Source organism: Gossypium raimondii, chromosome 1, assembly GCF_025698545.1.
Source record: "Gossypium raimondii isolate GPD5lz chromosome 1, ASM2569854v1, whole genome shotgun sequence".
Taxonomy (NCBI): Eukaryota; Viridiplantae; Streptophyta; class Magnoliopsida; order Malvales; family Malvaceae; genus Gossypium; species Gossypium raimondii.
This window is the reverse complement of record NC_068565.1, coordinates 4177074-4192514: the sequence shown is the minus strand read 5'-3', so window position 1 is coordinate 4192514 and position 15441 is coordinate 4177074. Positions and strand designations below refer to the sequence as shown.

General features: G+C 34.6%; 1 protein-coding gene across 1 annotated transcript; it reads left to right on the top strand.

Moving 5' to 3' along the window:
• The first annotated feature begins 317 nt into the window (after window positions 1-317).
• On the top strand, window positions 318-13239 carry LOC105776891 (probable leucine-rich repeat receptor-like serine/threonine-protein kinase At3g14840). Its single transcript, XM_012599840.2, has 24 exons — window positions 318-479; window positions 548-719; window positions 2742-2813; window positions 3008-3079; window positions 3224-3295; window positions 3595-3666; window positions 3777-3848; window positions 3964-4038; window positions 4126-4194; window positions 4289-4360; window positions 4458-4529; window positions 4656-4718; window positions 4838-4903; window positions 4996-5058; window positions 5171-5206; window positions 5308-5351; window positions 5462-5835; window positions 6044-6242; window positions 6425-6574; window positions 6756-6874; window positions 6959-7169; window positions 12285-12522; window positions 12599-12752; window positions 12835-13239. Exons 1-24 carry the CDS (start codon window positions 383-385, stop codon window positions 13222-13224), a joined length of 3024 nt encoding a protein of 1007 aa, XP_012455294.1. The 5' UTR covers window positions 318-382; the 3' UTR covers window positions 13225-13239.
• The last annotated feature ends 2202 nt before the right edge of the window (window positions 13240-15441 follow it).

Sequence of the window (15441 nt, the reverse complement as noted above, 5' to 3'; positions counted from 1 at the left end):
AATTGAAGTCTCGAATCAATCAAATACTAATTTAATTTGAAAATAATTAAAATACCTTTTATGTACAAAGTAATTACATTGAGAATATTTTTATATTTTAAAATTTTTTAAACTTACAAATAATAAAATTTGAACAGACTACATTTTAAACTTTTAATTTTACCATTACAATCAAAATATAATTTAATTTTTATGTATATTTTTTAATAAATATGTACATAAAACTTTTAATTTAGCATACACTGTGCATGGGACCCGATAACTTTTTTTTTGCCGGGTTTTCATTGCAGGAAAACTCCCCACTTCCATATTTAAAGATCTTCATTAACATCTAACCTTTGTGCCCATTCTCTTTTTTAAATTAAAATCTTTTTAACAATCCATGATGTTCTTGCCTCCCCTACTTGTTTTTGCTTCCATATTCAGTGCTTGCTGTCTTGCAACTTCAACTTTAGGAGCTGCACTTGCAAAAGATGAAGGTATATTCAATTATAATTCGACCCTTTTCCCATTTGTAAATGCCTAATACTTTATATAATGTGTACAGTGGAAGCTTTGAAAAGCATAGGTAAAACATTGGGGAAGACAAACTGGAACTTTAGTATCGATCCATGCAGTAGCAGAGATGAGAGTTGGGCAAAATTTGCAAAAAAATGTGCTTATTATGTTAATAATGTCACCTGTGATTGCAGTTCCACCCTCTGCCATATCGTTCGCATGTAAGGATCTCTCAAAATTCTTAAATATATATTTAGAAAAAATAAATTATGTTTTAAAAGTTTTACATAAATAGTAAAAAGATAGTAGAAGTATCGTAGAGTCTTTTATATTAAGAGTCAAATTACATTTTATCTTTTCTAATATTAAAAAAGGGTAAATTAGTCCTTAAATATTAGATCAAAGAGCAAACTAGTCCTTCTATTAAAAAGTTCTATCATTTTTGTTATTAAAAACTTGTCACTATACATCAGAAGAGATACACGTGGTATGTCATCACATGTTATTGTCTAATTATTCATCGATCATGCCAATTTTTAATAATATAAATAGATGAAATTTTAAAGAAAATGACTAATTTACTCTTCGATCTAACATATAGGGTTTAATTTATCATTTTTTAGTACAATAAAAAATGTAATTTGACTCATAGTATAATGACTTTCATGATACTTTTACCACTAAAGATTAAATAAAAAAGTTACTATCCTATACACTACCAAACTCTACAGGTTTAGGATGATGACATTTATTTACATAGTGCAATAAAGTAATAATAAAATAATTAGAGTAAACTACTCAATTGGTCATCCAAGTTTAATGTTTAATTTGTCCCCTAAACTATGTTTGGTTTTCCACTTTGGTACTTCAATTTTTTTTTGGTCTCAGATTGGTACTTATACTATCATTTCGTTGCCTGGTTCAATCTTTTTTTTTCAACGGTGCTAAAAAACACCGGTTGCAATGTGACACCAATCAAAATATGCCACGTGACATCTTTCAACCAACTAAAATGAGCCACATGGCACTTAGGATTATTTAAAATAAAAAATTGATTCACTATTGATCAAACGTTGATGGCGTTGACCGAAGTTGACCATCGATCTATTAAAACGTATTTATTATATATAACATATTTATTAAAAATGGAAAAAGTCATATATAATATTAATAATATAAAGAAATTTTAAAAGTTTTAAAAAATGATAAAATATATAATATAAATTAAAAAATAAAAATATTATATAAAAATTGAAAAAAATTATAAGAATTAAAAAAGTATTTAAGTTTTGAAAAATTGGAAAAATGAAAATTTCAAAATATATATTCTAGAAAATTTGTCAAAATTTCAAAACTCTAAAGTCTAAAAATTCAAAACAATATATCTAAATTTCTGAAATAGACAAAGTTGATAAAAATATGTAATAAAGTTTTAAATTTTAGAGATTTAGATTTTCTTTTTAATTTTAAAATTTATAATTTTGGAAGAAATAAATTTATGACAAAATTTCAATTTTTATATGATATTTTGATTTTTAAAATTTGTATTTATAATTTTATAATTTTTGAAAAATTTTCAAATTTTATGTAATATTCTAATTTCCTTAATTTATATTTATATGTTTTAGAATTTTTATTTTTAGAATTTTAATTTTTAAAATTATTTATATATTATATATAGATGATTTTTACATTTTAAACAATATATTATATATAATATTAAAAAAAAGAGTGATATGACACATTCTAATAATGTCATGTGAGAAGTCAACTTTGGTCAACACCTATCAACGGCTAGTCAATATTTTTAATTTAAATAATCCTAATTGTCACGTGACACATTTTGATTGACACCGCGTGACAATTAATTTTTTTATCACTGTTACAAACAAAAAAAGTTAAATTGAGTAATAGAATGATAATTTAAGTATCAATATGAGACAAAAAAATTAGACATCAAAATAAATAAAAAATTCAAAGTCAAATTGAGCATCAAACCTTATTTTATTATAATTTAGTAAAGTAAAAATAAAATAATTAAATTACCCAATTTCTCATCTGACTTTTAAGATATTTCATTTTTAGTAACAAAAAAATCCAAATAATTTTATCATTGTGGTTAAAGAATTTTATCAATTAGGTAGTTTACCCAAACAATTAATTACGACACTTAATCACACGTGATGAATTACAAATACTTCTCCAAACCATAAAATACCTTTCTAAATTGTTGAAATAATCAGAGCGCTGAAGGGACAAAATCTACGGGGCACGCTCCCACCACACTTGACCAGACTCCCTTACCTCCAAGACATGTAAGTACCTTCCTTAATTTCCATTTTCATATAATTTATATTTCTTTTTATACCATCATCTTTTATCTCAAATTAATTATGGTTAGTCCATAATGTATGTATATCATATGTGAGTTTTGTTTAAATTTTTTAGATTAATTTGGGTAATGTTATAATTTCACTAATTAGTTTATTACTTTTAATTCGTTTTACAGCGATCTCTCTCGCAACTATCTTAGTGGCTCCATTCCTCCTCAATGGGGTTCTATGCAGCAACTTGTCCAAATGTATGATTTTTTCCTTCTATATTTATATGGCTAAAATAATAAAATAATCTTTGAATTTATCTTTTAAATATTCATTGTTCAATTTACAGAATTTTGGATTAATTCCTTCCCTGTTTTATTGGACAAATAAACACAATATTGCAGTTCCCTTCTTGGAAATCGTTTAACAGGTTCAATCCCAGAGGAGCTGGCAAACATGAGCAACCTTACCAGCTTGTGAGATGCTTTGTATATTGCAAGTTTTAGCCTAATATTCCTAATTTCATTATATATGATCAAATTTTCACTAGATTCTTTTATTAATATTATTACAGCATCGAGCTGATAAAGTAAAAAGTATTGTTGTCTTTAGATGCCATTAATGCATCCTTCCCCGCTCTCTGTATTCATTGGGGTCATGAGTTTGAACCACCCTAGAGGCTGGGGACAAAACCTTGAGGGGCATCTAACGAGTACAATACCTTTTCCTAATCGAACAGGATTAATCTCATTAATTGTTTTGAAAACTTGTGTAGAGTCCTTGAGCACAATAGCTTCTCAGGAAATTTGCCTGCTACACTGGGGAATTTACCCAAAATTGAGAAACTGTGAGAGGCTCATCCTTTCTAAATTTTTATGAAATCTTTCATTTATTTCCATCTTTTCATATCCCTGAATAATTTTTGTATTGTTAATTGTTGTTGTTTTAATTTTGCAGGTTACTTAATTCCAACAATTTTATTGGTGAATTGCCTGAAACATTCGCTAGGCTGACTACGTTGAAGACTTTGTAAGCTTCATATTCATCTATTCTATATATGTCATCCTGAATTGATTCATGGTCTTAATTTCATGCTCCCTAAACTGTTTACATGCTAATTTTGATTATTATCTTTTTCCGATAGCCGGATCGGTGACAACAACTTCACCGGAAAGATTCCCAGTTTCATTTTCCAGAATTGGAAAAAGCTTGAGGACATGTGAGAACTTTAATTAATTAATTTTTGTCATTAGAAAGATTATGCTTTTATCAAAGATTTAAATGAATCCAACTTTGATAATGGCAGACGTATTGTTGCAAGTGGTTTGAGTGGACCAATTCCAGACATAGGTTCCTCGGGAAACTTAAAATATATGTAAGCAATGCATCTTAAAATTCAAAGATTTCTATATCTATCTATCTATATATATAACATTTAGGATAATATTTGTTGAATATTTTGTTTACAGAATGATTACGGACTTGAATGGAGTTGAATCAACTTTTCCACGACTTAGTAATTTGTCTAAATTGGAATATCTGTAAGTAAAACATTGCAATAAGGATGAGATTGATTAAATTTAAGAGCATTATATTTGCTGACTTAAATAATGGAGTGTTATTGTGATTGTATTATAGGATATTGAGTAGCTGCAATCTCATTGGAAAGCTACCTACTTCCCTTCAAAATATGCCAAACTTGGAGACCTTGTGAGTAATAGACCAATAGGCCACTAGATGCTTTATCCTGCATGCATGTATGTTAGTGCATTGAAATGACCATCCAAATATTGTTGTTGTTCTAACTTCTAATTGTACTTAAATATTTTCTTGCAGAGATCTCAGCTTCAACAAACTCAGTGGAGAAATTCGAATTTCTCTTCCAGAAGTGAAACAATTGTGAGATATATATATTTACACATAATTATCTAAGTTGCAAAAAGGGCTTCATTTTAACTAAGGACTCTTCCTATAGCACATCATCTCACTATAGAAATTTCCTGATGCTCTTTTCTCAGGTTTTTAACTGGAAATATGTTTACTGGAGCAATCCCTCAATGGATTCTTAATACAAATAAAAAAATGTGAAATTCTCTTCCAAGTGTTCAGTGGCAACAAATTATACGCTCAAGACGCTTGATCATCACACTAATATTCTGAACTATTCTGTTTGCAGAGATCTTTCATATAACAACTTCACAAGTACAGGTGGTGTTGATGACTGTCAGAAAAGTGGCCTGTAAGAAAAACCTAAGCTATGGTCTTTGAGATTTTTTTTTTCTTTTTTTATTTACGAGTGGATCTTCAATATACTAGCTATGGTTTATTTAATATGTCCTTATCATCTATAGGAACTTGTTTGCAAGCACTTCAAGGATCAATAATTCGTAAGTGATAAAAAACTATCATTTTCTTTGATCCACCTGCAATTTTGCTCTTATAAATACAATGCCTAAAAATTTTCCGGGCCTTATAATTATTTTAATAGAGGAGTTGTTTCATGTTTGGGAAACCTTAACTGTCCAGTGGAACGTAAGTGGAAATTTCATCTAATGCTTAACAATGTTAAGTTCTAATGGCCATTTCACTGTGGTTGTATTTTCCTGCAATACTTATTGAATTGTTGTTCCATTATACCTCAGCTTCGCACTATCTTTATATAAACTGTGGAGGGAAAGAAGAAACTATTAACAATATCACCTATCAAGCTGATTCTGATCCTGCCGGGCCTTCAAGATTTTATAGAAGTACTACTCATTGGGCATTTAGCAGCACTGGTATTTTTTTGGATGATGGCACTGAAAAGGATGTATTAATTTTGGAAAAAAACCAACTTTCTTCGAGTATTGGTCAGCTTTACATCAACGCACGTCTTTCACCTAGCTCTTTGACTTACTATGCGTTTTGTTTGCACAATGCAACATACAACGTGAGCCTCCATTTTGCGGAGATAGAGTTCACTGATGGTAAAAATTATAGCAGCTTAGGAAGGCGGATCTTTGATGTTTACATTCAGGTATTTCAACTCATATCTTCTTACCAAGTTCTGATATTAGAACTAGAGCCAGTGAAGGCTCTTCGACCTAATATGGGTTCAAAATCCAATCTCCGGTTAAGCTAAGATTACAGCCATGTGACTGCATATATGACATCGTTGTTAACCTTTACAACACGTGTGAATGCATATATGGAAAGTTCGGTCAAATGGAATGGATACTTTGCAGGGAAAGCGGGAGCTGAAGGATTTCAATATTAAGGATGAAGCAGGTGGGGCTGGCAAACCAATTCTAAAGAATTTTACTGCAAATGTTTCGGATGGTACTTTGGAGATCCATTTGCAGTGGACTGGGAAAGGGACAACAGTTATTCCCGTGAGAGGAGTTTATGGTCCTCTTATCTCTGCAGTGTCTGTCTTTGATCCTGGTAGGTTGATAGATTTAATGGCTTTATCACATATACTCTTTTGTGTGACTGTATGAACTAATTCAATGTTTACTACACTTGTGCCATCTCATGATTGTAACTAAGTCTTTATATAGTTTTCTTCAATTAGAGTGTCATCTCAAGTTCATTGATATCATTTATATAATTTTCTTCAATTCCAGTTTATAAACCTCGATCGGAAAGTGGGGGAGGTATCAGCGCAGTTGCGAAGGTTGGTATTGTGGCTGCAGCAGCATTCGCTACTTTCTTGCTTGTGGTTGGAATCCTTTGGTGGAGTGGATGCTTAAGACGGAGGAGTACACTGGAACGAGGTATGTATAGATAAATTAATTATGTCTGAAATTCGTGAGACATGTAATGAAATAAAATATACCTATCCCCTACCTATTTTACCATTTATGTAACAAATAGGATTAGGAAAACAGAGATGTTAATTAGAAGCTATATTATAATTAAATGTTTCTTATGTATTTAGCTTTGGTTTTTCGACAGATCTAAAAGGTATAGAATTGCAGACTGGTTCCTTCACCTTAAGGCAAATTAAAGACGCAACAAACAACTTTGATGCTGCTAATAAGATCGGAGAGGGCGGTTTTGGTCCTGTTTATAAGGTATATATCGTGTTCTAGCTACACATTCATTGACCGGTTACTTTTTTGATGACTGAACATGGTGTAATGCTTTTCAAAATGTAGGGAATTCTAGCAGACGGAAAAGAAATCGCTGTCAAGCAGCTATCGGCTAGATCAAAGCAAGGAAATCGTGAGTTCGTGACGGAGATTGGCATGATTTCAGCTGTACAACATCCTCATCTAGTAAAGCTATATGGATGTTGCATTGAAGGAAATCAACTGATGCTTATATATGAGTACTTGGAAAACAACAGCCTTGCTCGTGCATTATTTGGTACTGTTAAGTTTAGTTCCCATGCAAAGGTGGCCATGCACGACATGCAAAGGTGGTGATGCTCGAAGAAATAGCAAAAGCGGTGGTGCCATTGTGCAAAGAATCAAGTTTGAAGTCGCCAATCCACTTGCTTTGCTTTTGGTTCCATTTTGATTGTTTTGTAATCTAGTTCATGTTGAACTAAGTAGGTAAATGTTTTGATATTGATTGATGAAAAGTCAAGAATGCAAGTTGTACAAGCTAATCTTGTAAGTTTCAATGCAAATTAGTGGAGTTAGGTAGTTGATTAGGTGATTACTTGTTTGTTTTACTTGTTGACTGAAATATGTAATGACTTAATGCCTTGTTTTGAGAAAATGAAAAAATATCAGCTCATTTTTTTCATTCAATCTTCTTCTCTCTTTTCTGTTATTCGCCTGCTAGTTTCATTTTCTGTTTTGCTTCTGAGTTTGTTTCTTCAACAAGGCTCGAGGCTTGCTATTCAAGCAAGATACAAAACAGCCTGTTATTGTCTCCTTGTTCCAACAATTGGTATCTAGAGCTTCATTCTTAGTGGACCTGTTGTATTAAACTAAGAAAGCTGAATGTCTTCCTCAAGTTTTTCACCAGCAATTTCCACCAGGTCTTCAATGGAGATGGCTTCCACATATGGTGGTCAAGATGAAGACTTACCTGCAGGGCCTTTGATCTGGGAAGTTGTTAACACAGATCTTGAGCCAAGACCACCGAGGCTAATCCCACAAGAGCTCGGATAAGGCAAAGATGTTGATGAGAGGACCAAAAGGCATAAAGCCATGTCTCGCATCCGAATCGTGTATCGATGTCATCTTCACTGAATTATGGCTGTGAGACTCCAAAACAGCCTGGGATAAGCTTAAGGAGGAGTTTCAAGGCACCGAGAGAACAAGGCAACAAAGCAGCTATTAAATTTGAGAAGGATTTGAGAATCTAAAGATGAAGGAAGAAGAAACAAGAAGCAAAGATGCGATGTAATCATAGCAGATGGTTAACAAGATAAGGCTCCTTGGTGAGCACTTTGATGAGGCAAGAATTGTGGAAAAGGTCCTCTCCACTTTGCACGAGAGATATGAGGCCAAGATATCCTCCTTAGAGGACTCAAGAGACCTTGCTACCATCTCTTTGACTGAGCTAATCAACACTTTCTATGCTCAGAACAAAGGAGAGCTAGCAGAGTGAAGATCACCGGAAGGTGCATTCAATGCCAAGGCGGAGAAGCCTCGAGCTTCAAAGTCGCAAGAGGCAAAAGGCCTTGGAAAAACAGCCTAAGACGACATCGAAGGAGTAATGACCAGCCTCGCAGACATTGCAAGAGGCCAGTCATCCAGAAGATGATGTTGGTTTAGGCGGATGCAAGATGCCAACACCGCAAGAAGAAGGGCCATGTTGAAAAGGTCTCAGAAAACAGGAGTAAGCCAAGGCGTAATCAATTTCAAGAGTCAAAGGTTGAAGCTCGAGTAGCCGAGGACAAGAGTGACCAAGAAGAACGAGTGTCTTTCTTGTTTCTCGCTTATTGCTCGTAAGAAATGCTCAAAAGGTCAAGTTGTCGGACGGTGGTTGCACTAACCACATGTCACCAGATGCCTCCTTGTTTAAAACCTTGGATGAAGTTATAAAACCAAGGTCAAGGTTGGAAATGGTCATTTATAAGGATCAAGGAAGAGGAGAAGTCTTGATATGTACTCCCACAGCAACAAGATCATTCCAAATGTGCTGTTGGTGCCAGAGATTGACAGAAACCTTCTCAGCATAGCTCAACTGCTCGAGAAAGGTTATTCTGTTGTGTTCAAGGACAAACAATGCCACATTACTGATCCAAGTGGATCAAGCCTTATGACAGTCACAATGACTGATAAATGCTTTGAGGTTCACTGGGCAAATGACTCAAACTCAGCATACACAGCCTCTGTTGATGACTCCAAGCTTTGGCATCAAAGGCTTGGACATGCCAACTTCAGATCAATGGCTCGAATGGCCAAAGAGGGTTTGGCAGAGAACTTCACCACTTCGATGGAGCATGATGATGTATGTGAAGTTTGCGGATGGGGAAACAGCAAGACCGCCATTTCCTACAAATTCACTTGAGAGCTACCAAAGACTGCAATTGCACTCGATGTATGTGGCCCGATGAGGATCGAATCACTCAAAGAAAAACAGTATTTCATCCTCTTCATTGATGATCTTACAAGGTTTTGCTGGATTTTCTTCTTAAAACACAAGTCCGAGGTAGCTCAAGTGTTTGTGAAGTTTAAAACTCAGAGAAAAGAAACAAAGTTGCAAGTTTGAAATCGATAAGGATGCATAATGGCACCGAGTACACTTCACTCGCCAAGCCATTTGCAATGACGCTGGTATCAAACATCAGCTTACAAATGTCTACACACCGCAGCAGAATGGGGTAGCTGAAAGAAAGAATAGAAGCCTGATGGATATGGCGAGATGTCTCCTGTTTGAAAAGAAACGGCCCAAAACCATGTGGGCTGAGGCAGTAAACACTGCAGTTTACCTTCAGAAGGCTTCCTACCAAAGCTCTTGCATCCGAGACACCTTTCAAGGCTTGGTTCAGTTTCAAGCCTTCTTTGGCACATCTGAAGGTGTTTGGTTGCCTTTGTTATGCACAAATACCAGCAGCAAAGAGAGACAAGCTCTCTAAAAGGGCTCAACCAGGTGTTCTAGTAGGCTACAGCTCAGTCAAGAAGGGCTACAGGGTTCGGATCCCTTAACAAACAAAGTCCAGTGAGCGAGATGTCATCTTTGATGAAAAGCTCTTTGGAATTGGGAGAAAAATGAGCGAAGCGCTTTGAAGACCTAGTGCCTAATCAAGTTGAACTTGAGCAGCTAGGACCGAAATGGATGTTGATGATGTGCTCGTGAGAGGCACAAGGCCCCTAGATGATATTTATGAAAGGGCACAAAGTTGCAATAGCGTAACCTAGCGCTTTTGAAGAGGTGAGGCGGATGAAGGTGGAAACTAGCTATGGTCAATGAAATCAACATGATTGAGAAGAACCGGACATGGGAGCTAGTTGATAAACCTCGCGGAAAGAAGACCATTGGAGTAAAATGGGTCTATCGAGTAAAATGAATGCGATGGCGATCTGAACAAGCTAAAAGCCGTGCTTGTTGTCAAAGGATTTAGCCAAAGGTATGGTCGGACTACCGGAGACATTTGCACCAAGAGCTGTGCTTGACACTGCTTAGAATGATAGTTGCCTTGGCTGCTCAACATCAGTGGACCATTCATCAGCTTGATGTTAAGTCTGCATTTCTTAATGGTTTCCTGGAAGAAGAGATCTACATCGAGCAGCCTCAAGGATTTGTGATCACTGACAAAGAACACATGGTGTACAGACTGAAAAAGGCTTTATATGGCCTGAAACAGGCTCCTCGAGCCTGGTATGCTCGAATTGACTCTTACTTGCTCAGTTTGGAATTTGAGAGAAGTCCCAGTGAACCAACACTGTATGTGAAGAAGAACCAAGCTGAAACTCAGCTTATCCTGTCACTCTATGTTGATGATTTACTGGTAACTGGAGGAGATAGAAGAATGCTCGCAGATTTCAAAAGAAAAATGATGGAAATGTTTGAAATGTCTGATTTAGGCAGAATGAACTACTTTCTTGGAATGGAAGTGAAGCAAACAGAAAAGGGAATCTTTCTTAGTCAGAGTTCTTTTACTATGAAGATCCTGGATAAGTTCTCTATGAAGAACTGCAAGCCAACAAGCACACCAATGGCTGTTGGAGTGAAGCTTTCGAGGCAAGGGAGTGGTGAACCAATTTGTGAGACTATGTACAAGAGTCTCATTGGTAGTCTGTTGTATTTGACTGCAACAAGACCCGATATCATGTTTGCTGTTAGTGTGCTATCGAGATACATGAATTGCTGCAATGATCAGCACTTTCAAGCAGCTAAAAGAGTGCTAAGATACATCAAAGGCACCATTGATCATGGTGTATTGTTCAAAAGGGTTGAAAACATGAAGTCGATAGGCTATGTTGATAGTGATCATTGGATCGAGTGATGACATGAGGAGCACATCCGGATATGCATTTAGTCTTGGCTCGTGCATGTTTTCTTTGAGCTCTAAGAAACAAAGTCGTGGCACAATCAACAACAGGTTTGAATATGTTGTCTTCAGATCTCTGTGAATCAAGCCATATGGCTTAGAAAAATCTTGGCTGATTTAAACCATAACCAAAAAGAGGCAACAGAGATTTATTGCGACAACAAATCTGCTGTTGCAATTGCAAAAAATCCCATTTTTCATGGTAGAACCAAGCACTTCAATATTAAGTTGCATGTTATAAGGGAGATGGAACAAGCTCATGAAATCGAGCTGATTCATTGCGATTGTATGCAAATTGTCGATATCTTCACAAAGGCACTCAATGTGTCTAAATTTGTTAAATTCAAAAGGAATTAGGTATTACTAGCATGGAAACTAAGGAGGAGTGTTAAGTTTAGTTCCCATGCAAAGGTGGCCATGCACGACATGCAAAGGTGGTGATGCTCAAGAAATAGCAAAGAAGCGAAGGTGCCATTGTGTGCAAAGAATCAAGTTTGAAGTCGCCAATCCACTTGCTGTTTTGGTTCCATTTTGATTGTTTTGTAATCTAGTTCATGTTGAACTAAGTAGGTAAATGTTTTGATATTGATTGACTGAAAAGTCAGCAATGCAAGTTGTACAAGCTAATCTTGTAAGTTTCAATGCAAATTAGTGGAGTTAGGTAGTTGATTAGGTGATTACTTGTTTGTTTTACTTGTTGACTGAAATATGTAATGACTTAATGCCTTGTTTTGAGAAAATGAAAAAATATCAGCTCATTTTTTTTCATTCAATCTTCTTCTCTCTTTTCTGTTATTCGCCTGCTAGTTTCATTTTCTGTTTTGCTTCTGAGTTTGTTTCTTCAACAAGGCTCGAGGCTTGCTATTCAAGCAAGATACAAAACAGCCTGTTATTGTCTCCTTGTTCCAACAGGTACATCTCGTTCGCCTGATTTACTTTAACTCCTTTTGGTATTATCGACACTCACGGATATATAAAGACAAGTATGTTTAACATATCTGTCTCTTTTATATTATGGTTATTTAAAGGTCCAGAAGAATCTCAGTTGACATTAGACTGGCCAACTAGACGGAAGATCTGCATTGGTATAGCAAGAGGTTTAGCTTATCTCCATGAAGAATCAAGGTTGAAGATTGTCCATAGAGACATTAAGGCCACCAATGTGTTGCTTGATAAGGATCTAAACCCTAAAATATCCGACTTTGGTTTGGCCAAGCTTGACGAAGAAGACAATATCCACATTAGCACCCGAATTGCTGGAACTTAGTAAGTTCCACTTCGGATTGCTTGTCCCTATTTGCAGTTTAGAAGCTAGATTTGATTTATCTTCTTAACTTTGCAGTGGCTATATGGCTCCGGAATATGCAATGCATGGACATTTAACTGATAAAGCAGATGTATATAGTTTCGGGATCGTGTCCCTTGAAATTGTTAGTGGCATGTGCAACACTAAACAAGGCCGCGGAAAGGAAGAATCTTTCTATCTCCTTGATTTGGTAACCGAACTCTCTTTGTTAATCCCATTATAAATCCATGTTGATATGTGAAGCTTCATATGCAATTAAATTTTGTTTCTAGGCTATTACGTTGAAGCAAGAGGTGAAGTTGTTAGATTTAATTGATCCAAGGGTAGCCTACCATTGTAACGCAGAAGAGGCAATGGTGATGATCGATGTAGCTCTCTTATGCACAAATCCTACCGCAGCGGCAAGGCCTTCCATGTCTATGGTGGTGAGCATGCTCGAAGGCAAGGCGTTGGTTGCGGACATACTCATGGAATCAAGTATTTACGCAAGCAAGTTCGATGCCAAAAGGTTGTATGGGAGAGCAGAAGGAAATGATGCGGAAAACAACAGTCAGACAAAGAGTATCTTAGGAGATGGGCAATGGACTTTGTCATCTGATCTATATCCCGCAAGTTCAATATCTTCGTATACGCAAAATACCAATTCAACTTCAACAAAGTAAGAGAACTGGCAGAATACGTTAATTAGGAATGTATGCTTTGAAATGCGTTTGTAAAATTTTAATCAATATAGCATTTTGTTTATGGTTAAATAGGACCTTGATATGAGACATTTCAAGAAACAATAAGATAATAGGATTTGGTATCAAAAGAAAATGAGGATATTTTATCTTTTAAATATTTTTTATTATATAAAATCAATAAAAACTTACAAATGATGAAATTTGGAAACTTTTTAAAAGTATCATTTAATTTTTTATATAAACTTTTAATTAATAAGCTTATTGCTTAAAACTTTAGAACTTCTAATTTAGTATACAATAATGTTATTGAAATCGGATTAGACCGGTCGGTTAGATTGGAAATCAGCGAATATATGAGTCCAAAGCAAAGTAAAAAACTGAATGAATCGGTCTTCATAGGTTTGGCCAAATTGTCCTAACCCAAATTGAAAAACACTATATTTTCAGCCCAATTCCTTTAAAGTAGGTCCAAACTCTTATCCCAACCCAAACTGTTAAAAATGAAAAAAAGAAAGAAGAAGAGAAAACTCAATGCCTGAAGAAGAGTTTGTTTTGATACTTGAAAAAGCATTAGAGTGGCCAATAGAATCATATTAAAACAAAGAAAGAGTTATATAAAATTGGGATACCATGCCATTTATATCTGTTTTTAATAAGATGTCATTTCAATATTTTCATCCTGAACAAAATCAAATCCAATATGATCTATTGAAATTTAAGATGAAAATACTAAAGGATACAAATGACATGGAATAAAAAACATATTATTATTTTTTTGATGGAAAAAAGAAATCAAATTTCACCAAAGGGATAATTCCAAAACAAATAAAATGATTTTTTATAATAAAAAATTGAAATAAATATGATTTTAATATTTAAAGGTGGGCTTACAAATTTTAAATAAAATGGGGTATGTAAAGTTTTCAGGTGGCTTGTAAAATCATTGCTATACACTGTGCATGGGACCAGAACCAGATAACCTCTTCTTTTTTTTTTTGCCTGCTTTTCATTGAGTTGAAACTTCCCACTTTCATATTTAATTAACATCCAATGTTTGTGCCCTTTTTCTATTTCCATTTTCGTTTTTAAATTAAAATCTCTTTAACAATCAAAATGCTTCCTCCCGTACTTGTTTTTGCTCCCATATTCACAGTTTGCCGTCTTGCAACTGCAACTTTAGGAGCTACACTTACAAAAGACGAAGGTATTTAATAATAAAGTCCACCCTTTTCCCCTTTGTAAATGACTATTTTTTATGTGTAGTAGAAGCTTTAGGATCGATCCGTGCAGTAGTGGAGACAACAGTTGGGCAAAAAGTGCAGAATCAAATGTTGTTATAATAATGTCACCAGTAATTGCTTCTACATTTCCACCACCTGCCATATTGTTCGTAAGTAAACACCTCTCTCTCTCTCAAAATTAAAAAATTTTCAATTCATCAGAATATTTTGTTATCAACCTAACTTTATATATAAATGTCTGACTTTTAAGTATGACTCTTATTTTAGTTAAATTTGAGAAATGATTTTTTAGTTAAACTCTGTTTATTTATTTCAATCAAACACTGATTAGTTTAGATTATTTTATTATTATTTGACATATGAATTTAGCCTATAAATAGACTCTTTTACAACCTTAGAAAATACACCCATTAGAGACTAGAACTCATAACAATTTAGAGAATTTTGTGTTTATGTTTTGAGAGTTCTTTATTTTCAGGTTTTTGGGGTTTAGTTTTATCTCCATCTTTTTTACTCTTCGTTCTTTTGCTATTATAGTAAAATTATTTTTGTCCGTAATTTTTTATCCTCTTTGGAGGGGTTTTTTCACGTTGAATTTGTGTGTTCAATTTCTCAATTTATTCTGCTATTTTTGTTACTTGTTGCTTAATCGGGTCGATCCCTAACAAGTGGTATTAGAGCTAGTTCAATTTTCATAAACCAACCCATTCAGATATGGCAGCAACAAGGTTTGAAATTGAGAAATTCGATGGTGAGACAAATTTCAATCTGTGGCAAGTTCAGATGATGGCAATTCTAGTTCAATCTGGTTTGAAAAAGATTGTTACCAGGAAAAAGCTTGAGAATCTAAATAAAACAGAATGGGAAGAGCTTGATGAAAAGGCTTTGTCTGCAATCTAGCTGTGCCTTGCGAATACGGTATTATGGGAGGTATTGATGGAGAAGACCTCATCTG

Excerpts from the sequence above, each read along its gene's own strand:
- LOC105776891 (XM_012599840.2), top strand. The coding sequence starts at position 383 with ATGATGTTCTTGCCTCCCCTACTTGTTTTTGCTTCCATATTCAGTGCT. Across the intron at positions 5,207-5,307 it reads ACTTCAAGGATCAATAATTC|AGGAGTTGTTTCATGTTTGG; the intron begins GTAAGTGATAAA and ends TTATTTTAATAG. Across the intron at positions 6,575-6,755 it reads GAGGAGTACACTGGAACGAG|ATCTAAAAGGTATAGAATTG; the intron begins GTATGTATAGAT and ends GTTTTTCGACAG.